Source organism: Mobula birostris, chromosome 3, assembly GCF_030028105.1.
Source record: "Mobula birostris isolate sMobBir1 chromosome 3, sMobBir1.hap1, whole genome shotgun sequence".
NCBI classification, from domain to species: Eukaryota; Metazoa; Chordata; class Chondrichthyes; order Myliobatiformes; family Myliobatidae; genus Mobula; species Mobula birostris.
In genome coordinates this window covers 221,706,117-221,730,052 of record NC_092372.1, presented here as the reverse complement: position 1 = coordinate 221,730,052, position 23,936 = coordinate 221,706,117, and the positions used below count along the sequence as shown (strand labels likewise).

The 23,936-nt window shown below is 43.9% G+C and overlaps 1 protein-coding gene across 1 annotated transcript in view; it reads left to right on the top strand.

Annotated features, from left to right (window-relative positions):
* mindy4 (MINDY lysine 48 deubiquitinase 4) overlaps window positions 1-19,772 on the top strand; it is a 280,604-nt gene extending 260,832 nt beyond the window's left edge. Inside the window, exon 18 of the mRNA XM_072254193.1 lies at window positions 13,825-19,772. Within this exon, the coding sequence (XP_072110294.1) occupies window positions 13,825-13,873 (49 nt within the window). The 3' untranslated portion in view covers window positions 13,874-19,772. The remainder of the gene's footprint in view (window positions 1-13,824) is intronic.
* The last annotated feature ends 4,164 nt before the right edge of the window (window positions 19,773-23,936 follow it).

The following is a 23,936-nucleotide window of genomic DNA, read 5'->3' as shown; positions in this document are numbered from 1 at the left end:
GTTGTGTAGTATAAACCTCACACTCACACAGCTCCTTAAACCTTTCCCTCTCTCACCCTTTGTGTTCTGGGAAAAAGACCGACCATCCATACCTCATCATTGTGTATATACCTCAGCCTCTGACTCTCCAGAGAAAACGGTCCGAGTTTGTCCAGCCCCTGATACCCTGCATTCTAGTAAACCTCTTCCATTCCCTCTCCAGAGTCTCCACTTCCTTCCTCTAGTGTGGCAAATAGAACTGCTAGTGGTAGATTAGAGTAACATGTACCAAGATACGGTGAAAAGTTTGCCTTGCACACTGTTAATACAGATCCAATCATTACACAGTACATTGAGTTAATGAAGTAAAGCAATAACAATGCAGAATAAAGTGCCAAAGTTACTGAAAAAGTACAGTGCAGGTTAACGATAGAGTGAAAGATCATAACGAGTTAGAACTGCATACAATATTTCAAAGGTGACCTAGCAAAAACTCCTTTAATGTTCTAATTCTGTGTTATAGAGTCCCAATTTCATGTGTTTGGCCCATATCCCACCAAGGCCCAACCCTACATGTTCCTGTCCAAATGTTTTTTAGTGATACTACTCAGCCATTTCTTCTGAAAATTCATTCCATATATTCACTATCAACTGCGTGGAAAAGTTGCCCCTCTGATCCCTTTACAATCTCTCCCCTCTCACCCTAAATGTATGCCACATACAGGGCCTATAAAAAGTATTCACCCTCCCCCAGAAGTTTTCATGTTTTATTGTTTTACAACATTGAATCACAATGGGCTTAATTTGATTTTTTTTTTGACAAGGATCAATAGAAAAGACTCTTCTGTGTCAAAGTGAAAACAAATTTCTACAGATTAGTTTAAATTTATTGCAATTATTAAACACAAAATAATTGATTGCATAATTACTCACCCTCTTCAAGTCAGTATTTAGTAGGTGCACCTTTAGTAGCAATTACAGCCTTGAGTCTGTGTGGATAGGTCTGTATCAGCTTTGCACATCTGGCCACTGCAATTTTCCCCCATTCTTCTTTACAAAACTGCTCAAGCTCTGTCAGATTGCATCAGAATTATGAGTGAACAGCCCTTTTCAAGTTCAGCCACAAATTCTGGACTTTGTGGCTGAACTTGTATCTGGACTCTGACTTGGCCACTCCAGAACATTAACGTTGTTGTTCTTTAGCCATTCCTGTGTAGCTGTGGCTTTATGCTTGAGGTCATTGTCTTGCTGGAAAACAAATCTTCTCCCAAGTCACAGTTCTCTTGCAGATGGCATCAGGATTCCCCTGTATTTTGCTGCATTCATTTTACCCTCTACCGTGGCTGACGAGAAGTCAAAGCCAAAGTTAAAGCAAAGGAGAGGGCATACAAGGAAGCAAAAATTAGTGGGAAGACAGAGGATTGGGAAGTTTTTAAAAGCTTACAAAAGGAAACTAAGATCATTAAAAGGGAAAAGATAAACTATGAAAAGAAGCTAGCAAATAATATCAAAGAGGATACTTAAAGCTTTTTCAAGTATATAAAGAGTAAAAGACAGTTGAGAGTAGATATAGGACCGATAGAAAATGATGCTGGAGAAATTGTAATGGGAGATAAGGAGATGGCAGAAGAACTGAATGAATATTTTGCATTAGTCTTCACTGAGGAAGACATCAGTATACCGGACACTCAAAGGTGTCAGGGAAGAGAAGTGTGCGCAGTCACAATTACGACAGAAAAAGTACTCAGGAAGCTGAATAGTCTAAGGGTAGGTAAACCTCCCAGACCAGATGGAATGCACTCTCGTGTTCTGAAGGAAGTAGCTGTGGAAAGTCAATAGATTCTGGCATGGTTCCGGAGGGCTGGAAGATTGCAACTGTCACTCCGCTATTTAAGATGGGGGAAAGGAAGCAAAAAGGAAATTATAGACCAGTTAGCTTGACATCGGTGGTTGGGAAGTTGTTGGAGTTGATTTTCAAGGTTGAGGTTACGGAGTACCTGGAGGCATATGACAAGATAGGCAGAACTCAGCATGGTTTCCTTAAGGGAAAATCCTGCTTGACAAATCTATGGCAATTTTTTGAGGAAATTACAAGTAGGATAGACAAGGGAGATGCAGTGGATGTTGTATATTTGGATTTTCAGAAGGCCTTTGACAAGGTGCAACACATGAGGCTGCTGAACAAGGTAAGAGCCCATTGGATTATGGGAAAGTTACATACGTGGCTAGACCATTGGTTGATTGGCAGGAAACAGAGAGTGGGAATAAAGGGATGCTATTCTGATTGGCTGCCTGTTACCAGTGGTGTTCTACAGGGGTCCGTGTTGGGGCCGCTTCTTTTTACGTTGTAGATCAACGATTTGGATTATGGAATAGATGGCTTTGTGACTAAGTTTGCTGACAATACAAAGATAGGTGGAGGGGCCGGTAGCGCTGAGGAAACAGTCTGCAGAGAGACTTGGATAGATTGGAAGAATGGGCAGAGAAGTGAATGAAATACAATGTTGGAAAGTGTGTGGTTATGCACTTTGGCAGAAGAAATAAATGGGCAGACTGTTGTTTAAATGGGGAAAGAATTCAAAGTTCTGATATGCAACAGGACTTGGGAGTCCTCGTACAGGATACCCTTAAGGTTAACCTCCAGGTTGAGTCAGTAGTGAAGAAGGCGAATGCAATGTTGGCATTCATTTCTAGTGGAATAGAGTATAGGAGCAGGGATGTGATGTTGAGACTCTATAAGGCGCTGGTGAGACCTCACTTGGAGTACTGTGGGCAGTTTTGGTCTCCTTATTTAAGCAAGGATGTGCTGATGTTGGAGAGGGTTCAGAGAAGATTCACTAGAATAATTCAGGGAATGAGAGGGTAAACATATGAGGAACATTTGTCCATTCTTGGACTGTATTCCTGGGAGTTTAGAAAAATGAGGGTGGACCTCATAGAAACATTTCGAATGTTGAAAGGCATGGACAGAGTGGATGTAGCAAAATTGTTTCCCATGGTGGGGGAGTCTAGTACGAGAGGGCATGACTTAAAGATTGAAGGGCGCCCATTCAGAAAAGAGATGCGAAGAAATTTTTTTAGCCAGAGGGTGGTGAATCTATGGAATTTGTTGCCACGGGCAGCAGTGGAGGCCAAATCATTGAGTGTATTTAAGGCATTGATTGATAGGTATCTGAGTAGCCAGGGCATCAAGGGTTATGGTGAGGAGGCGGGGGAGTGGGACTAAATGGGAGAATGGATCAGCTCATGATAAAATGGCAGAGTAGACGCGATGGGCCGAATGGTTGACTTCTGCTCCTTTGTCTTATGGTCTTACCTTCCAGGGTAGTTTTCCAGGGCCTGCTGCAGTGAAACATCCCCACAGCATGATGTATCTACCACCAGGCTTCACAGTAGGCATGATATGTAAGACAAACTCCACACTAAACATAGCATTTAATCTTATAACCAAGAAGCTCAAATTTGGTTTCATCAGACGATAGAATCTTCTTCCAGCTGATTTTAGAGCCTCCCACGTGCCTTCTGGCAATCTCTAGCTGAGATTTTAAGTGAGTTTTTTTCAATAGTGGCTTTCTCTTTATCACTCTCCCATAAAGCTGTGACTGGTGAAGCACCCAGCAACAGTTATTGTATGCACAGTCCCTCCCATCTCAGACAAGAAGCTTGTAACTCTCCAGAGTTGTCATAGGTCTCTTGGTGGCCTCCCTTGCTAGTTCCCTTCTTGCACAGTCACTCAGTCTTTGAGGACAGCCTGCTCTGGGCAGATTTACACCTGTGCCATATTCCTTCCATTCCTTGATGATTGAGAACTGCACACCAGGGGGTACTCAGTGACTTGGAAATGTTCTTGTATCCATCTCCTGACTTGTGCTTTCCAATAACCTTCTCACGGAGTTGCTTGGAGTGTTCTTTTGTTTTCGTGGTGTAGTTTTTGCCAGGGTACTGACTCACCAGCAGTTGGACACCTGCAAAAATACAGGTGTATTTTTACTATAATCAATTGAAATACCTTGACTGCACACGGCAATCTTCATTTAACTGATTATGTGACTTATAAAGCCAATTGGCTGCACCAGTGATGATTTGGTGTGTCACATTAAAGGAGGTGAATACTTATGCAATCAATTATTTTGTATTTTTTTATTTGTAATAATGTAGATCACTTTGTAGAGATCTGTTTTCACTTTGATGTGAAAGAGTCTTTTTCTGTTGATCAGTGTCAAAAAAGCCAAATTAAATCCACAATGATTCAATGTTGTAAGACAATAAAACATGAAAACTTCCAAGGGGGGTGAATACTTTAGCTTTGGACGCTCCAACCCTTGGAAAGACCATTGCAGGGACTCTTAGAACATAAGAAATAGCAGCATGTCTGGCCTGCTCTGCCATTGAATAAGATCATGGTCATGGACTCAGGTCCACTTACCTAACTTTCCCCATTGCTCTTAATTCTCCTGCTATGGAAAAATTGATCTGAATGTGTCTTAAATATATTTAATTGCTAAACCACTGTGTTATCTAGGAACTAGAAACAGTAAGTAATTTTGGATTTTTGGGATTGCTCTTCCTTTCAATATTATTTATATATTATTTATTTATTGATTGAGATTCAGCACAGATAGGCCCTTCTGGCCCTTCAAGTCACACCACCCAGCAAATCCCCATTTAACACTACTAGCCTAATCATGGGACAGTATTCAATGTCCAATTAACTTAACAACCGGTGAGTCTTTGGACTGTGGGAGGAAACTGGAGCACCCAGAGGAACCCCACATGGTCAAGGTGAGAAGGTACAAACTCCTTACAGACCGTGGCAGGGATTGAACCCGGGTTGCTGCTACTGTTAAAGTGTTGTGCTGACCACTACGCTACTGTGCCACTTGACCGTGTTCTTTATCCGCATTCATTACCCAGTTCCTGTGTTCTGCCCATGTACCTTGATCTCTTCAGCCATAACAACAGTATCTTTCCTTGAATATAGTTAATGGTTTAATGCAACAAATGAAAAAAACTGGCTTGACCTTAATTTCACCACTGTTTGGTGAACAGGTATCATATTATCTCCGTTTTAAATGGCCCATCTCTCATGTCTTTAGGCTGTGATCCATGAATCTGGAATCCCATTATCTGGACATTTTTTTCTTGTATCCAATCTTGTCCAGTTTCATGGGATTTTATAAGTTTCACTGAGGTCATTTTGTGTTTTCCCCGGGCAAGAACATCCTTCCTCAGATAAGGAGAGCAGAACTGCACGCTAAGCCCAGTGCGGTTGATTAGGTAAAATTCCATTCACACAACAGGCAAAAGAATTCATTGGTGTAAGATATAAAGGGAAATTAACAGAGTAGGTGCTATAAAAAGACATTAGGAGAATGAAGAATCAGGTTTATTATCACTGACATATGTCATGAAGTTTATTGTTTTGTGGCAGCAATACAGTGCAAGACATAAATATTATTAAGTTACAAATAGTGGAAGAATAGAATAGTGAAGCAGTGTTCCTGGGCTCATAGATCATTCAGAAATCTAATCTTAGGGAACAGTGATCATAATATGATCAAGTTCACATTGAAGTTTGAGAAGGAAAAAAGTAAAATCCAATGTGTCGGTATTTCAGTGGAATAAAGGAAATTATAATGGTATGGGAGGAGAATTGGCTAAAGTTGACTGGAAAGGAACACTACCAGGAAGAACAGCAGAGCAGCAATGCCTGGAATTGCTGCAAAAGATGAAGGAAGTGCCAGACAGATATATTCCAAATAAGAAGAAATTTTCAAAGGGAAGAAGGACACTACCGTGGCTAACAAGTGAAGTCAGAGCCAAAGTAAATGCAAAAGAGAGGGCATACAAGGAAGCCAGAACTAGTGGGAAGATAGAGGGTTGGGAAGCTTTTAAAAAACTTGCAGAAGGAAACTAAGAAGGTCATTAGGAAGGAAAAGATGAATTATGAAAGGAAGCTGATGACTAATGTCAAAGAAGGTACTAAAAGCTTTTTAAGTATATAAAGGGTAAAAGTGAGTCAAGGGTAGATATAGGACCAATAGAAAATGACATTGGAGATATTGTAATGACAGATGCAGAGATGGCAGAGGAACTGAATGCCTATTTTGCATCAGTCTTCACAGTGGAAGACATCTACAGTATACCGGACATTCAAGAACGTCAGGAAAGTGAAGTTTGCGCTGTGAAAATTACAACTGAGAAGGTGCTCAGGAAGCTTAATGGTCTGAGGGTGGATAAATCTCCTGGAGCTGATGGAATTCAGCCCCTGAGTTCTGAAGAAAGTAGCTGGAGAGATTGCGGAGGCATTAACACTGATCTTTCAAGAATGAGAGATTCTGGCATTGTACTGGATGACTGGAAAATTGGAAATGTTACTCCGCTATTTAAGAAGGATGGGAGGCAGCAGAAAGGAAACTCTAGACCTGTTAGCCTGATATCAGTGGTTGGGAAGTTGTTGGAATCGGTTGTTAGGGATGAGATTATGGAGTACCTGGAGGCACATGACAAGATAGGCCAAAGCCAGCATGGTTTCCTGAAAGAAAACTCCTGCCTGACAAACCTACTGCAATTCTTTGAGAAAATTACAAGCAGGTAGACAAAGGAGATGCAGTGGATGTGGTGTACTTGGATTTTCAGAAGGCCCTTGACAAGGTGACCCACATGAGGCTGCTTAACAAGATAAGAGCCCATGGAATTACAGGGAAGTTACTAGCATGGGTGGAGCATTGGCTGGTTGGCAGAAAACAGCGAGTGGGAATAAAAGGATCCTATTCTGGCTGGCTGCTGGTTACCAGTGGAGCTCCACAGGGGTCGGTGTTGGGACCGCTGCTTTTTACGATATTTGTCGATGATTTGAACCTTCGGTATTAATGGATTTGTGGCTAAATTTGCGGATGATACAAAGATAGGTGGAGGAGCAAGTAATGGTGAAGAAACAGAGAGCCTGCAGAAAGCAACACACATCAAAGTTGCTGGTGAACACAGCAGGCCAAGCAGCATCTGTAGGAAGAGGTGCAATCGACGTTTCAAGCCGAGGCCCTTCGTCAGGACTAACTGAAGGAAGAGTGAGTAAGGGATTTGAAAGTGGGAGGGGGAGGGAGGGATCCAAAATGATAGGAGAAGACAGGAGGGGGAGGGATGGAGCCAAGAGCTGGACAGGTGATTGGCAAAAGGGATATGAGAGGATCATGGGACAGGAGGTCTGGGAACAAAGACAAGGTGGGAGGACCCAGAGGATGGGCAAGGGGTATATTCAGAGGGACAGAGGGAGAAAAGGGAGAGTGAGAGAAAGAATGTGTATATAAAAATAAATAACAGATGGGGTACGAGGGGGAGGTGGGGCATTAGCGGAAGTTAGAGAAGTCGATGTTCATGCCATCAGGTTGGAGGCTACCCAGACGGAATATAAGGTGTTGTTCCTCCAACCTGAGTGTGGCTTCATCTTTACAGTAGAGGAGGCCGTGGATAGACATGTCAGAATGGGAATGGGATGTGGAATTAAAATGTGTGGCCACTGGGAGATCCTGCTTTCTCTGGCAGACAGAGCGTAGGTGTTCAGCAAAGCAGTCTCCCAGTCTGCGTCGGGTCTTGCCGATGTATAAAAGGCCACATCGGGAGCACCGGACGCAGTATATCACCCCAGCCAACTCACAGGTGAAGTGTCGCCTCACCTGGAAGGACTGTTTGGGGCCCTGAATGGTGGTAAGGGAGGAAGTGTAAGGGCATGTGTAGCACTTGTTCCGCTTACACGGATAAGTGCCAGGAGGGAGATCAGTGGGGAGGGATGGGGGGGAGGAATGGACAAGGGAGTCGCGTAGGGAGCAATCCCTGTGGAAAGCAGGGGGGGGGAGAGAAAGATGCGCTTAGTGGTGGGATCCCGTTGGAGGTGGCGGAAGTTACGGAGAATAATATGTTGGACCCGGAGGCTGGTGGGGTGGTAGGTGAGGACCAGAGGAACCCTATTCCTAGTGGGGTGGCGGGAGGATGGAGTGAGAGCAGACGTACGTGAAATGGGAGAGATGCTTTTAAGAGCAGAGTTGATAGTGGAGGAAGGGAAGCCCCTTTCTTTAAAAAAGGAGGACATCTCCCTCGTCCTAGAATGAAAAGCCTCATCCTGAGAGCAGATGCAGCGGAGACGGAGGAATTGCGAGAAGGGGATGGCGTTTTTGCAAGAGACAGGGTGAGAAGAGGAATAGTCCAGATAGCTGTGAGAGTCAGTAGACCTAATCAGTTCCCCTCTGCCACCACTCTGCTCCATCTAGCGGAATTAGTCCTTACTCTTAATAATTTCTTCTTTGGCTCATCCCACTTCCTCCAAACTAAAGGTGTAGCTATGGGCACCCGTATGGGTCCTAGCTATGCCTGCCTTTTTGTTGGGTTTGTGGAACAATCTTATGTTCCGTGCCTATCCTGGTATCTGTCCCCCACTTTTCCTTCGCTACATCGACGACTGCATTGGCACTGCTTCCTGCATGCATGCAGAGCTCGTTGACTTTATTAACTTTGCCTCCAACTTTCATCCTGCCCTCAAGTTTACCTGGTCCATTTCCGACACCTCCCTTCCCTTTCTAGATCTTTCTGTCTCTGTCTCTGGAAACAGCTTATCCACTGATGTCTACTATAAGCCTACTGACTCTCACAGTTATCTGGACTATTCCTCTTTTCACCCTGTCTCTTGCAAAAACGCCATCCCCTTCTCGCAATTCCTCCGTCTCCGCCGCATCTGCTCTCAGGATGAGGCTTTTCATTCTAGGACGAGGGAGATGTCCTCCTTTTTTAAAGAAAGGGGCTTCCCTTCCTCCACTATCAACTCTGCTCTTAAACGCATCTCCCCCATTTCACGTACATCTGCTCTCACTCCATCCTCCCGCCACCCCACTCGGAATAGGGTTCCCCTGGTCCTCACCTACCACCCCACCAGCCTCCGGGTCCAACATATTCTCCGTAACTTCTGCCACCTCCAACGGGATCCCACCACTAAGCACATCTTTCCCTCCCCCCCCCCCGATTTCCGCAGGGATCGCTCCCTACGCGACTCACTTGTCCATTTGTCCCCCCCATCCCTCCCCACTGATCTCCCTCCTGGCACTTATCCGTGTAAGCGGAACAAGTGCTACACATGCCCTTACACTTCCTCCCTTACCACCATTCAGGGCCCCAAACAGTCCTTCCAGGTGAGGCGACACTTCACCTGTGAGTCGGCTGGGGTGATATACTGCGTCCGGTGCTCCCGATGTGGCCTTCTATATATTGGCGAGACCCGACGCAGACTGGGAGACCGCTTTGCTGAACACCAACGCTCTGTCCGCCAGAGAAAGCAGGATCTCTCAGTGGCCACACATTTTAACTCCACATCCCATTCCCATTCTGACATGTCTATCCACGGCCTCCTCTACTGTAAAGATGAGGCCACACTCAGGTTGGAGGAACAACACCTTATATTCCGTCTGGGTAGCCTCCAACCTGATGGCATGAACATCGACTTCTCTAACTTCCGCTAATGCCCCACCTCCCCCTCGTACCCCATCTGTTATTTATTTTTATACACACATTCTTTCTCTCACTCTCCTTTTTCTCCCTCTGTCCCTCTGAATATACCCCTTGCCCATCTTTTGGGTTCCCCCCCACCTTGTCTTTCTTCCTGGACCTCCTGTCCCATGATCCTCTTGTATCCTTTTTGCCAATCACCTGTCCAGCTCTTGGCTCCATCCCTCCCCCTCCTGTCTTCTCCTATCATTTTGGATATCCCCCTCCCCCTCCAACTTTCAAATCTCTTACTCACTCTTCCTTCAGTTAGTCCTGACGAAGGGTCTTGGCCTGAAACGTCGACTGTTCCTCTTCATAGAGATGCTGCCTGGCCTGCTGCGTTCACCAGCAACTTTGATGTGTGTTGCTTGAATTTCCAGCATCTGCAGAATTCCTGTAGCCTGCAGAGAGACTTAGATAGTTTAGGGGAATGGGCAAAGAAGTGGCAAATGAAATACAATGTGGGAAAGTGTATGGTCATGCACTTTGGTGGAAGAAATAAATGGGCAGACTGTTATTTAGATGGAGAAAGAATTTAAAATGCAGAGATGCAAAGGGACTTGGGAGCCCTTGTGCAACCCTAAAGGTTAACCTCCAGGGGGTTATGAAGAAGGCAAATGCAATATTGGCATTCATTTCTAGAGGCACAGAAAATAAGAGCAGGGATGTGGTGTTGAGGCTCTAGAAGGCACTCACGAGACCACATTTGGAGTATTGTCTGCAGTTTTGGGTTCCGTATTTTAGAAAGGATATACCGACATTGGAGAGGGTTCAGAGAAGACTCACAAGAATGATTCCAGGAATGAAGAGGTTATCGTATGAGGAACGTCGGGCAACTCTTGGGCTGTATTCCCTGGAGTTCTGGAGATTTGGGGGGGGGGGGGGGGTTCTCATGGAAACACTCCGAATGTTAAAAGGCCTGAACAGATTAGATATGGCAGTTATTTGTTTCATGTAGCACCATGGTCCTGGAGGAACGTTGTTTTGTTTTTACTGTGTACCGTACCAGCAGTTTATGGTCAAAATGACAATAAACTTGATTTATTTCCCATGGTAGGGGATTCTAGGACAAGAGGGCATGACATCAGGATTGAAGGACGTCTATTTAGAACGGAGAAATTACTTTAGTCAGAGGGTGATAAACCTGTGGAATTTGTTGCCACGAGTGGCTGTGCAAGTTAAGTTTTTGCGTGTATTTAAGGTGGAGATAAATAGGTTAGATTAGATTATGAGGACACGCAGTCCTCTTTTATCGTCATTTCGTAATGCATGCGTTAAGAAATGATACAATGTTCCTCCGGTGTGATATCACAGAAACACAAGACAGACCAAGACTGAAAAACTGACAAAAACCACATAATTATAACATATAGTTACAACAGTGCAAGCAATACCGTAACTTGATGAAGAACAGGCCATGGGCATGGTAAAAAAAAGTTCAAAGTCTCTTGAAAGTCCCATCATCTCACGCAGACGGTTGAAGGGAGAAAACGCTCCCTGCCATGAGCTCCCAGCGCCGCAAACTTGCCGATGCTGTATCCTGGAAGAACCCGACCACAGTCCGACTCTGAGTCGTCCGAAAACTTTGAGCCTCCGACCAGCCCTCCGACACCAAGTACCATCTCTGCTGAACGCTTCAACCCCAGCCCCGGCTGCCAGCGACAGGCAAAAGCTGAGGATTTTGGGGCTTCCCTCCAGAGATTCTCGATCGCACAGTAGCAGCGGCAGTGAACCGGGCATTTCAGAAGTTTCTCCAGATGTTCCTCCGTGCTTCTCACGTCTGTCTCCATCAAATCAGAAATACGATATCATTTCACCGGAGAGGCCACGCGCGCTGCGTTGGACCGCCATCTTCTCCTCCCGCCATCAACGGTTCTTGATTAGCCAAGGCATCAAAGAGTTTGGGGTGAAAGCAGGGGAGTGGGGATGACTGGAAAAATTGGATCAGCCCATGATTGAATGGTGGGGCATACTTGATGGGCCGAATAGCCCACTTCTGCTCCTATATCTTATGGTCTAATCGCAAAGTGAAGAAGCTGTTCCAGAATCAGTGAATATGGGTCTTTAGGCTTCTCTATATCATTACGCCCCCCCCCCCCGCCCGATGGTAGAAATCAGAATCATAATTAAATAAGTATTGCAAAAACAGAGTAAAAAAAAAAGTGAGGTAGTGTACAAGGGTTCATTGTCCATTCAGAAATCTGATGGCAGAGGGGAAGAAGCTGTTCCTGAAATGTTGAATGTGCCTTCAGGCTTCTGTACCTTCTCCTGATGGTAGCAATGAGAAGAGGACATGTCCTGGGTGTTAGGAATCCTTAATGATGGATGCTGCCTTCTTGAGGCATTGCCTTTTGAAGATGTCTTCAATGCTGGGGAGGCCGGTGTCCATGATTGAGCTGGCTGAGTTTGCAACTTTCTGCAGCTTTTTCTGATCCTGTGCAGTAGCCTCTCCATATGGTGTAACCAGTTAGAATGCTGTCTACAGTACATTTGTCAAAATTTGCAGGAGTCTTTGGTGACTTACCAAATTTCCTCATGAATATAGCAACCGTCTTCATGCATTGTTTATAATTGCATCAAAATGCTGGGCCCAGTTTAGATCTTCAGAGATGTTGACACACAGGAAACTGCTCGACCTTTCGACTCCTAATCCCTCGATGAGTTCTTGTGAATGTTTCCTCCACTTCCCCTTCCTCAAGTCCACGTTCAGTTCCTTAATGCAAGTTGTTGTCGTAACACCACATGAGCTGATCTATCTCACTCCTGTACACCTCCTTGTGACCATCTAAAATTCTGCCAACAGAAGTTGTATAATCAGCAAATTTATAGATGATGTCTGAGCTGGGCTATGCAGCTTAGGTGAGCCGCTGTTGATTGTCGGTGAGAAGGAGATGCTATTTCTGATCTGCATGGACTGTGGTGGCCTGATGAGGAAGTCAAGGATCCATCCAGTTGCAGATGGAGGTACAGAGGCCCAGGTTTTGGAGCTTGTTGATTATCACTGAGGGTATCTTGATGTTGAGAACTGAGCTAGTAAACAGCAGACTGACATGGGTATTGCTATTTTCCGGGTGAGAAGAGAGGAGTACTCTTAGCTCATTGGAGATGTAGTCTCAGTATAATAGGTATGTCATTTAAAACAGAAAGGACCATTTTTTAATAAGCGTATCTTGGTGCTGGGTATTAAATCATTGATTATATTTAATCCTGTACACAGTAATTCATTATGCTGAATGGGTCAGTTTGCTTAAGTAGTTACACAAGCTGTTGCTGCTAATTTAATGTTACAGAACAATAGTAATGTTGAAATGTTTTAAGAGAGTTTGAGACAAGCATAATGTTTCTTCTGACCACATATGGAGTGGATTTAACACAAGTGTATGACTTATTTACTACTGTGTTGTCTGGCATAGAGCAAGGGGAGGTGCAATAGCATAGTGGTTAGCATATCTCTGCAGTGCCAACTGTAAGATCAGTCTCCTACTCCCGTCACTGTTTGTAAGTTTTCCCCGTGACCTTGTGGGTTTCCTCCAGGTGCACCGATTTCCTTTCACTGTCCAATATCGTCGGGTTAGGATTAGTAAGTTGTGGGCATGCATAGTCATGGTCATACTTTATTGATCCCGGGGGAAATTGGTTTTCGTTACAGTTGCACCATAAATAATAAATAGTAATAGAACCATAAATAGTTGAATAGTAACATGTAAATTATGCCAGTAAGTTATGAAATAAGTCCAGGACCAGCCTATTGGCTCAGGGTGCCTGACCCTCCAAGGGAGGAGTTGTAAAGTTTGATGGCCACAGGCAGGAATGACTTCCTATGACGCTCTGTGCTGCATCTCGGTGGAATGAGTCTCTGGCTGAATGTACTCCTGTGCCCAACCAGTACATTATGTAGTGGATGGGAGACATTGACCAAGATGGCATGCAACTTAGACAGCATCCTCTTTTCAGACACCACCGTGAGAGAGTCCAGTTCCATCCCCACAACATCACTGGCCTAATGAATGTGTTTGTTGATTCTGTTGGTGTCTGCCACCCTCAGCCTACTGCCCCAGCACACAACAGCAAACATGATAGCAAACATGAAATTGGTATGTTGGTACTAGATGCATGGTGACTGTTGCGGGTTGCCCTCGGCACAATCCTCACTAATCAGAATCTGAATTTCAGTGGCTTTCATTGTATGTTTTAATGTACATGTGACAAATAAAGCTATTCTAATCTAATCTAAGAAACCTGAACATGATTGTATTCACCTATGAGGGAGGAGATTTTTGGTTAAAACGTTGTCTTCTGTGCATTATATTTGTTTAGGTGGAAAGGAGCGTTTGTAGATTGGAATGGAACAGAACCCATCCTGTGACATGGTGGACCACGACCTCCAGAGTGAATTTAGGAACCTGTGCCTCGCAATTGAAAGGTGTAGGAACCATGCAGCAGCAACGCCTTTGCTTCTATAATGCCACAGATGATATCAGGAGAGGCCTTCAACTTTCTCTGTCGTCGGGTGGCACATAATAACACCTCCATCCATTAATTTCCCTCATTTCCTCTGATTGTGGACCAGGGTTGGGGGTGGGAGGTGATTGTAACCCTAAGGCGTACACCAGGGAAGGTTGCGAACTAGGCACCAGCCTGTCCCACGGATAAGATGCCAGAATATGATGCACCTCATGGTTATGCATCTTAAGTCATTTAAATGATGTCCTGGGATAGGAGGCCTTCCTGTTTGCCATCAACTTAAGATTTGCAGTGAAATGTGGGTGTGTTAAGAATGATCAGTAGATTGAGTGGGGTCATTGGGAAGAGTGAACCTCCTCTGGCAATGCCTCAAGGTATGAAGGTGAACACTGCACTGATACCTTAATCCAACTTTCTCTCCAGTGTCATCTTGGACTTAACAAATGCAACGTTGAAGTGTTGCATGAGTCAATTAACATTTTTGAAATTAGTGAAGTAGGAATTTGGTCTGAAGCCAAATTGTCCTGTTGGCATTATGTCTCCCCAGGTGTCTCTGATTTGATGGGAGACGATAGAGTCACAGTTCCTTAAACTGAGTCAGCAAAAACCCTTTACCTGATCAGCTACCATAATAGTGCTTTTGTGGCTGACTATAGTAATGCTTAGCTCATTCATTGACTGTTTAGATCATGAGCAGCACCTATGATTTCCATCTGTTTGGGTGGGGTTCATAGATAGTAATGTAAACGGTAAAGAAAAGCAGTCTATACAGACCAGATGTCCAACCCTATTAAACTAGGCGAGTCTTTCTTGTCATGCCTTCACTGCTCTGACTGGTGTGAGGGTTGGGAGATGATGTACACCTTCTCTTCTACCATGGTTCACAGGTACTTCTTGAGACTGAACGGACAAGGTGGCAGTGAAAGTTGGGGAAGCTGATGGAAGTGTGGATGGTGGTTGAGATGGAGAAAGATCTTGGTGACACAGATCTGGAATACCACAGTGATGCTGCGGAAATAGAGAGAGAAGAAACGCTTGTCCAGGTGTCATGTCAAGTGTGAGTGTCAGCTCCCGACGCACCAGTATGGACTGGTGGTAACACCATACTGAGCAGAGCCTGCTCAGTGCCACCTGCATTAGACCCATCCAGGTTCCTAAACAGTTGTTGGGCTTACGGATCCACCACAGGTATTTGAAAAGCTACTTCTACTAATGCAGTGTACCTGAATGTGAACACAGTTTAGCTGTGAGAAGTTGATCACTTAAATTAGACCATTTCCTCCAACAAAGACCAATTTCTCACTTGTGGTCTTGTAGGCAGCAGAGAAAGGGTAACAACAAATCCCGTAATTAACTATGGACTTTGCTGACGATGTAGCCAGAAGACCCTAACATTATTGTTTTCACGAAAGCTAGAGTACTTCCGAGAGTAAGGTATAGTTAGTTTTGCAAATTGTTCCCATTTACTAGTCAATTTTTTTGCTCTATATCCTTAGCGTCGCTGCTTCAAGGAAGTGTCTTTCCCCATTTTAAGCAAACAGAGTGTACTGCTGGACACTATATATTGTGGGATTTATTTTGCCTTGGTTAAGAACTTGCCATTCATGATATACAAGTGGATGTAAAAGATCCTAGGCACTTCTCAAAAAGTGGTGCCTCTTTATAACTTGTCTTGGCTGGCATTCATTACCATAAGACCATAAGACAAAGGAGCACATTTAGTCGGCCCATTGAGTCTGCTCTACTATTTTATTATAGCTGATTTATTACCCCTGTCAATCCCATTCTTCTGCCTTCTCCCCACAACCTTTGATACCCTGACTAATCAAGAACCTATCAACCTCAGATTTAAATATACTTATTGACTTGGCCTCCACAACTGTCTGCGGCAATGAATTCCACAGATTCACCACCCTCTGGCTAAAGAAATTCCTCCTCATCTCTGTTCTAATTGGACATCCCTCTATTCTGATACTGTGCCTTCTGGTCTTAGACTTGTTCACTATAAGAAACATCCTCTCCATGTCCACTCTATCTAGGTTTTTTCAATATTCGTTAGGTTTCAATGAGATGCCCTTCATTCTTTTAAACTCCAGCGAGTACAGGCCTACAGCCATCAAAAGCTCCTCAAAGAAGTCTTTTGCACCAATTTTCTTCCAATTTAGAAAATAATCTATGCCTCCATTCCTTCTACCAAAGTGCATGACTATATACACTTCCATACCCTTTATTCCATCTGCCACTTCTTTGCCCATTCTCCCAATCTGCTTAAGTCCTTCTGCAGACTCCCTGTTTCCTCAGCACTATCTGCCATTCCATCTGTCTCTGTAGCACCTGCAAGCTTGCCATAAAACCATCAATTCCATGTGAAAGCATGAAAAGAAGTGTCTCAGCACCTATCCTTGGAACAGCACTTAGTCACTGACAGCCAACCAGAAAAGTCCCCTTTATCCCCACTCTTTTTCTCCCAGCAGTCAGCCAATTTTGTTTAACCATACTCATATCTTGTCTGTAATATCATAGGCTCTGATCTTGTTTAGCAGACTTATGTGCGGCACTTTGTCAAAGACCTTCTGAAAATCCAAATAAACAACATCCACTGACTGTCCTTTGTCTATCCTGCTTGTTATTTCCTCAAAAGAATTCCAACAAATTGGTCAGGCAAGATTTTCCCTGAAGGAAACATTGCTGACTTTGGCCTCCATTATCATGTGCCTCCAAGTACCCTGAAACCTGATACTTAACAATCAACACCAATATCTTCCGAATCACTGAGGTCAGGCTAACTGGCCTACAATCTCCTTTCTTCTGTCTTTCTCCTTTCTTAAGAAGTGGAGTGACATTTGCTGTTTTCCAGTCCTCAGGAATCTGCACGGACCAATTTAGCCAAAACAGGTTATTGTCTTTGTATTATTTATATTTGGACTCTTCCTGTGCAAATGGGCTATCTTTGAAAAAAAAACAAATGTTCATGAGCCTGGACACAGTGGGATATCCCTGGCAGTGTGAAATTCGTTAAGTGACACCAGCCTTGTTCTAATTACTTCCTTTCCTATGCTCGAGTAAGTCCAGCCTCTGCCATATTCCTCTCGGGGCCAACAGACATCTCTGAGCTCCCATCCCAAATTCCACACCATCCTTTGGGACAGACCTTGGTGCTGCCACTTTCTGACAAGGAAACAAGGCTGCTCGATGTAACTGAGGCATGGTTGTGAGCAAGTCTGCCTTGTGTTTGTGCGCCAGCTACTTAATTCCCTATGTTTAGATGTGATCTCTTGTTAAAGAGCCCTTCAAACATGACCCATCTTTGACAGAAACAATAGCATCTCTATAATCAGCTTATACTTTCTGAATTTGATATATATACCTGCAAATGTTTGCATAACAGGAAGCTTGTACTAATTTTGGTATTTATTTTCTCTTAAGTGGTTACCAAGCATTTAAGCTGCTGCCCAAGCATAGGTCAAGTCTAGTGTACGTTACACTGAGAGTGGCTAATGTGTTTGGTATGTCCCATTGCTTTAGGTTGTTTGGAACAATAGATCTAATGTATTATCTACACAGAAAAATATCTCTTTAGATATTTATTTCTTCCTGGAGCCAGGCAGTGAGAAACTCTGCTCTGGCATTATAGTAAAATAATGCTGTGGATTTCGATCTTGTTTACAAGTCTAAATGAACTTAACTGGATTCATTGGAAGCATGTGCCACTTCACATACCAATTATGTAACAAGAACTGCATAAATTGAAAGAGCACAGGAGATGAGGCACTTGACTAATTCCTGTGCTGTTTGATTATGTTCCTTATGAAACAATCGCTGAGTGGATGGATCTCTGACCCATTGAATATACTCAACAATTTGTTTCTTTGTGACTCAGTCATGTAGACAACACATCGACTACTAAACTGTACCCTAAATAACCTCCATTTCCACTCCCATGTCAAGTTTAATTTGATTTTCTCATGGATACTGTGTAATATTCATTCAGTGAGAATCATTCAGTAATTTTTGCAAATCTGAAAATGGCCCAGTTTTTGCACTGGGTCTGTGACAGACTCTGCAGAGTAATCACAACTTGTTTGCCTCCCAGCTTGGCCTGCTCACTCTGGGCTGAAGCACTGCTGGTTTTGGATTATTCGTGAGGAACTGAATGCACGCACAGACGGTGTATTGAGCAGTATATATGCAGCTTGGTTCAGCTGCTACATACAAAGCACCAGTGGAATCGAGTGGGCCGCATCTATGGAGGGAGATGGACAATCGGTGTTTTGGGTCGAGACACTGCATCTGGACTAGTGAAGGAGTTTAAATCTGCTCTTTGGGATTTTAGTGAGACCCTCTCTCACTGCTCCCCCTCTGATCTCTGCTGGTCGCTGGATCTTCTCCTTCCCCTCCCCCTCACCTTATTCTTCCCCCTTCCTTTCCAATCTTGATGAAAGGTCTCGGCCCAAAATATCAACTCAGTTCCTCTCCATGCATGCTGCCTGAGCTGCTGAGTGAGTGTGGCTCCTGACACTGAGGTGAAAAGAGTAAAACTCATCTGAAGCCACTTGCAAACTCTGTTGAGATGTTATTAGCATTTTTCTTGGGTGGAGGTGACACAGCTGCTCCAGAAACAAATAGCAATTTCCATGGATCATTTGACGGTACCTTGGGTGAATGCACAGCCTAATTTCCACCCATACTTCTACTTTCTGCTAAATCTGGACGCAGAACAGGTGGATCAGTGAGGAAACTCGGACTGGTATCCTCTGATCACCCAGGCACTCTCCTTACTGCTGTCTCTCAGGCCTTGAGGGCTGGATTGGTAACATAGCAGTCGCTTGACAATAAATAATTGTTCATGCCATGCTTGTGGGAAACGAGATGATTTCTATATAAAAAGAGATTTGTCACTGACTATTCTTCAGAAGTATATATTGTCTCCCAAAGTCGTGAACAGTATTGAAGTAAATTTCATCATATCTTTTAAGTGTCTATAACAAAGAATACGAGCGAGAAGAATGAGACTAAATCAATAGCTCTTTCAAAGCAACCTGACAATGCAGCAGTGGCCTTCCCCTTTGTTGTCTGTTCTGCCATTCAAAGGTATTGGCAAATGGCAGCCAGAAAGATATTGTTTAGAAGTACACACACAGTGGCCACTTTATTAGGTATCTTCTGTACCTATTGAAGTGACCACAGAGTGTATGTTTGTGGTCTGCTGCAGCTTCTGCATCCACTTAATGTTCGAAATGGCGAAGGGTTCTGGCCTGAAATGTTGACCAATCTTTTCCACGGATGCTGCCTGACCTGTTGAGTTCCTCCAGCGTGTTGTGAGCGTTGCTTTGACCCCAGCATCTGCAGAGTATTTTGTGTTTAACATTGGAAATGCTCTTCATTTAGAGATGGTCTTCTGCACAGCACTGTTGTGACATGTGGTTAATTGAGTTATTGTCACCTTCCTGTCAGCTTCAACCAGTCTAGCCATTCTCTTCACCTCTCTCATTAACAAGGTGTTTTTACCCACAGAACTGCCACTCACTAGATGTTTGTTGTTTTTCTCTGTAAACTCTAGGTGTTGTGTGTGAACATTCCAGGATATCAGTTTCTGAGATACTCAAACCAGCCGTCTGGCTCCAATAGTTATTCCATCGTCAAAGTCACTTAGATCACATTTCTTCTCCATTCTGATGTTTGGGCTGAACAAAACTGAACCTCTTGACCATGTCTGTTGGTCTTGTGCATTGAGTTGTTTCCACATGGTTGACTGATTAGATACGCAAACACGAGGAAATCTGCAGATGCTGGAATTTCAAGCGACACACATAAAAGCTGCTGGTGAACGCAGCAGGCCAGGCGGCATCTCTAGGAAGAGGTACAGTCGACGTTTCAGGCTGAGACCTTTCGTCAGGACTTCGAACGGTCTCGGCCTGAAACGTCGACTATACCTCTCCCCAGAGATGCTGCCTCTGCTGTGTTCACCAGCAACTTTGATGTGTGTTGACTGATTAGGTATTTGCATTTATCAGCAGGTGTACAGGAGTACCTAATAAAGTGGCTACTGAGTGTATTTCTAAAGTTACCATACCAGCTTTCGTGGGTTTTAAATTAAATCTGCTTATTATTGGAACTTGTACTGAGATACAGTGAAAAATCCATAGATCATTTCAATGCAACAGTACATTGAGATATTACAAGGTAAAACAATAACAGAATGTGGATTAGGATATAGAATATAGAAGTGTATGAAGTATATGGAGTAGAGTACGGGGTTGAGGACGGCACCAGTGTTGAAAATAATCCTGGCAGAGGTGTTGGTGCCATGGCGTTGGAACTGAACTCCAAAATCTGACACTATTACAGCTTGGAGCATCAGAGTTCAGTTCTGATGCCATCTGTACAGAGTTTGTACGTTCTCCCATGTTCCAAAGATGTACCAGTTAGTAGGTTATTGGGTCATTGTAAATTGTCCTGTGATTAGGCTGGTGTTAAATGGGTGGGTTGCTGGGTAGTGCAGCTCGTTGGGCTGGAAGAACCTGCTCCGCACTGTCTCCAAATAAAGAAATATCTTTGCGGTCTGGTGGTCAGGAAGCCAAGGACCCGGTGTTGAGTCCAGGTCTGGAGATGCATTTGCTTGAAATTATTTTATTGGAGGTAGTATAGTCTTAACAATAGTCCATTGTAGTTGTCCTTGCTGTCCAGATGTTCCCGAGGAGTGTAGGTTCATAGACCTGTTTCTTAACTTTCTATCGAGGTTTCTGTGATTGCTGATGTGATTTCAGCTGAAATTGATGGACAGTTGTGCAGTATTAATACTATTTTCTCTGAGGTTTCTCAAATCACCTTGATAAGCCTTGGCTTGTGGAATCAGAAAACACACGTTCCAACCCATAATTCAGGTTAAGTAAGGGTATATTCTTTCCACTGACAACATGGTTGGGACTTTGCAAAAGAATCAGGCCTAGATAAAGCAACACATATAAAAGTTGCTGGTGAACGCAGCAGGCCAGGCAACATCTCTAGGAAGAGGTGCAGTCGACGTTTCAGGCCGAGACCCTTCGTCAGGACTAACTGAAGGAAGAGCGAGTAAGGGATTTGAAAGTTGGAGGGGGAGGGGGAGATCCAAAATGATAGGAGAAGACAGGAGGGGGGAGGGATAGAGCCAAGAGCTGGACAGGTGATTGGCAAAAGGGGATACGAGAGGATCATGGGACAGGAGGTCTGGGAAGAAAGACAAGGATGGGCAAGGGTACCCCTTGCCCATCCTCTGGGTCCCCCCCTCCACCTCCTTGTCTTTCTTCCCGGACCTCCTGTCCCGTGATCCTCTCGTATCCCCTTTTGCCAATCACCTGTCCAGCTCTTGGCTCTATCCCTCCCCCTCCTGTCTTCTCCTATCATTTTGGATATCCCCCTCCCCTTCCAACTTTCAAATCCCTTACTCACTCTTCCTTCAGTTAGTCCTGACGAAGGGTCTCGGCCTGAAACGTCGACAGTACCTCTTCCTAGAGATGCTGCCTGGCCTGCTGTGTTCACCAGCAACTTTTATGTGTGTTGCTTGAATTTCCAGCATCTGCAGAATTCCTGTTGTTTAGGCCTAGATAAAAATTTACCAGCCTTGTGAGTTACTCACATTTGGAATCCACTATAGGAAAGAGAGATGGAAGCAGACTGAATAATTTTCAAGAGCAAATTGGATATGTGATTGGTAAATTATTTTTTTTATTGTCACATATACTGAGATACAATGAAAGACATTAGTCTTCTATGCCATTTATGCAGATTGTTTCATCAGTGTATCAAGGCAGTACAAGGGAAAGCAACTGAATGTAGAATAAGATGTTACAGTTACAGTTACAGCGTAAGTGCAGTATGGGTAGCCAGTAAGATGCACCATCGTAAGGAGGTAGATTGTGAGGTCAAGAGTCCATCTTGTACTAGGGGACTGTTCAATAATTGAAAGGGAAGTAATTGTAGTTTCATTGGGATAGAGCAAGGAAGTGTGCTCAGACACCACTCTGGTGCCACTAGGTACCCCTGGCACAAAATTTGAATGTCTCTGGCAGAATAGTTACATGAATGAAATAAGTCAATAGTCCTCAACAAAATAAGCTGGAGCCCGTACAAGTGAGCCAGGTGACTCCTGAGTACTTCTGCTATTTTAGATATATTGATAAAGCAAAACAGCCCGAGTACCACCTCTGGTTCATCTTGAGATTCCTCAAATTTCTGCCAAGATTATAGCAAACCTTGGTAGAGACTTGTCCCAATATACCTATAGGGAAAGCTTCACAGCAACATTTATACCATTGTCACCCTGTACACTATGACTAATTGCAGTGTTTTTACAGGCAACACACATCTAAGTTGCTGGTGAATGCGGCAGGCCAGGCAGCATCTCTAGGAAGAGGTACAGTCGACATTTCGGGCCGAGACCCTTCGTCAGGACTAACTGAAGGAAGAGCTAGTAAGAGATTTGAAAGTGGGAAGGGGAGGGGGAGATCCAAAATGATAGGAGGAGACAGGAGGGGGAGGGATGGAGCCAAGAGCTGGACAGGTGATTGGCAAAAGGGATATGAGAGGATCATGGGACAGGAGGTCCGGAGAGAAAGACAAGGGTGGAGGGGAAACCCAGAGGATGGGCAAGGGGTATAGTCAGAGGGACAGAGGGAGAAAAAGGAGAGAGAGAGAGAGAAAGAATGTGTGTATATAAATAAATAACAGATGGGGTACGAGGTGGAGGTGGGGCATTAGCGGAAGTTAGAGAAGTCAATGTCCTGATGAAGGGTCTCGGCCTGAAACATCGACTGTACCTCTTCCTAGAGATGTTGCCTGGCCTGCTGCGTTCACCAGCAACTTTGATGTGTGTTGCTTGAATTTCCAGCATCTGCAGAATTCCTGTTGTTTGCAGTGTTTTTACAGTTTAGTTTTGTTACCTCGGTTTATTTCCAATAAAACGGATGGACGTTGGTTTCTCTGTTAGTCACCAGAGGTGGCGGAACTCTAGCAGCTGTGATGCAATGAAACTTTATTGCCATACTGTTTAACGCTAGCTCCTTCAAACCGGTACTTGCTCGCATTAGTCAGCTGCATCTTTGCAGATAACACCTTTGACTTTGGCCAGGCCGTCAGGCAGAACATTCACCTGGGAAATGGTAAGGAGGTTCAGATGTTAAAGTTACCTCTGCTTTCACTAGTTGGATTGCACAAAATGTTCTTGAACCCAAAAATGTAGTACTGAAGGATTGTGATACTGTTGTTGGTACCATTCCTTCAGCTGAGATGTAAAATTACATCAGTTCTTTCAGGTAAAGATAAATTGTCTTCCTGAGTGTTATGGCCACCATTAACAAAAAAATAAGGATCAACGTTATTCACCATTTATATTTATATGTGTTAGCAATTCACTGTGGTGTGTTGGCGTAACATGCAAGAAAAAAACTAAATTCAATAATTATAAAGAATTATATAAAGTTAGAGGTTAGGAATAAATACATAAACACCAGCATGTATTTACAATGTAAACAGCATTAGAAAAAGTGGTTAAAGTGTTTAAGATGCAGTGCAGTGCTGAGGGTAAAAGATAGAATGGGGCTGGGGTGGGGGAACTGGAATTGATTGATCAGATCAACTGCCTGGGCATAGAAACCTGTAAAATGGTCTGAATTTTTTTGTTTTAATAGCCCTATAGCACTGTCCAGAAGGGAGCTTTTGGAAAAGGTAGTTTGCAGGGTGGGTAACACATACAGAATGCTGGAAGAACTCAACAGATCAAGCAGCATCTATGAAAAGGAATAAAGAGTCGATGTTTTGGTCCAAGACCCTTCATCAGGATTGGAAAGGAAGGGGGAAGAAGCCAGAATGGTAGCTTCTTCAAGCAAGAGTGTCCACACTGATTTTCCTGCCTGCTTCTTTATCCTGGACACATACTAGCCCTGCAGTGATGGTAGACTGCAAACAATGGCCTTTTCTGCCAACCTGAC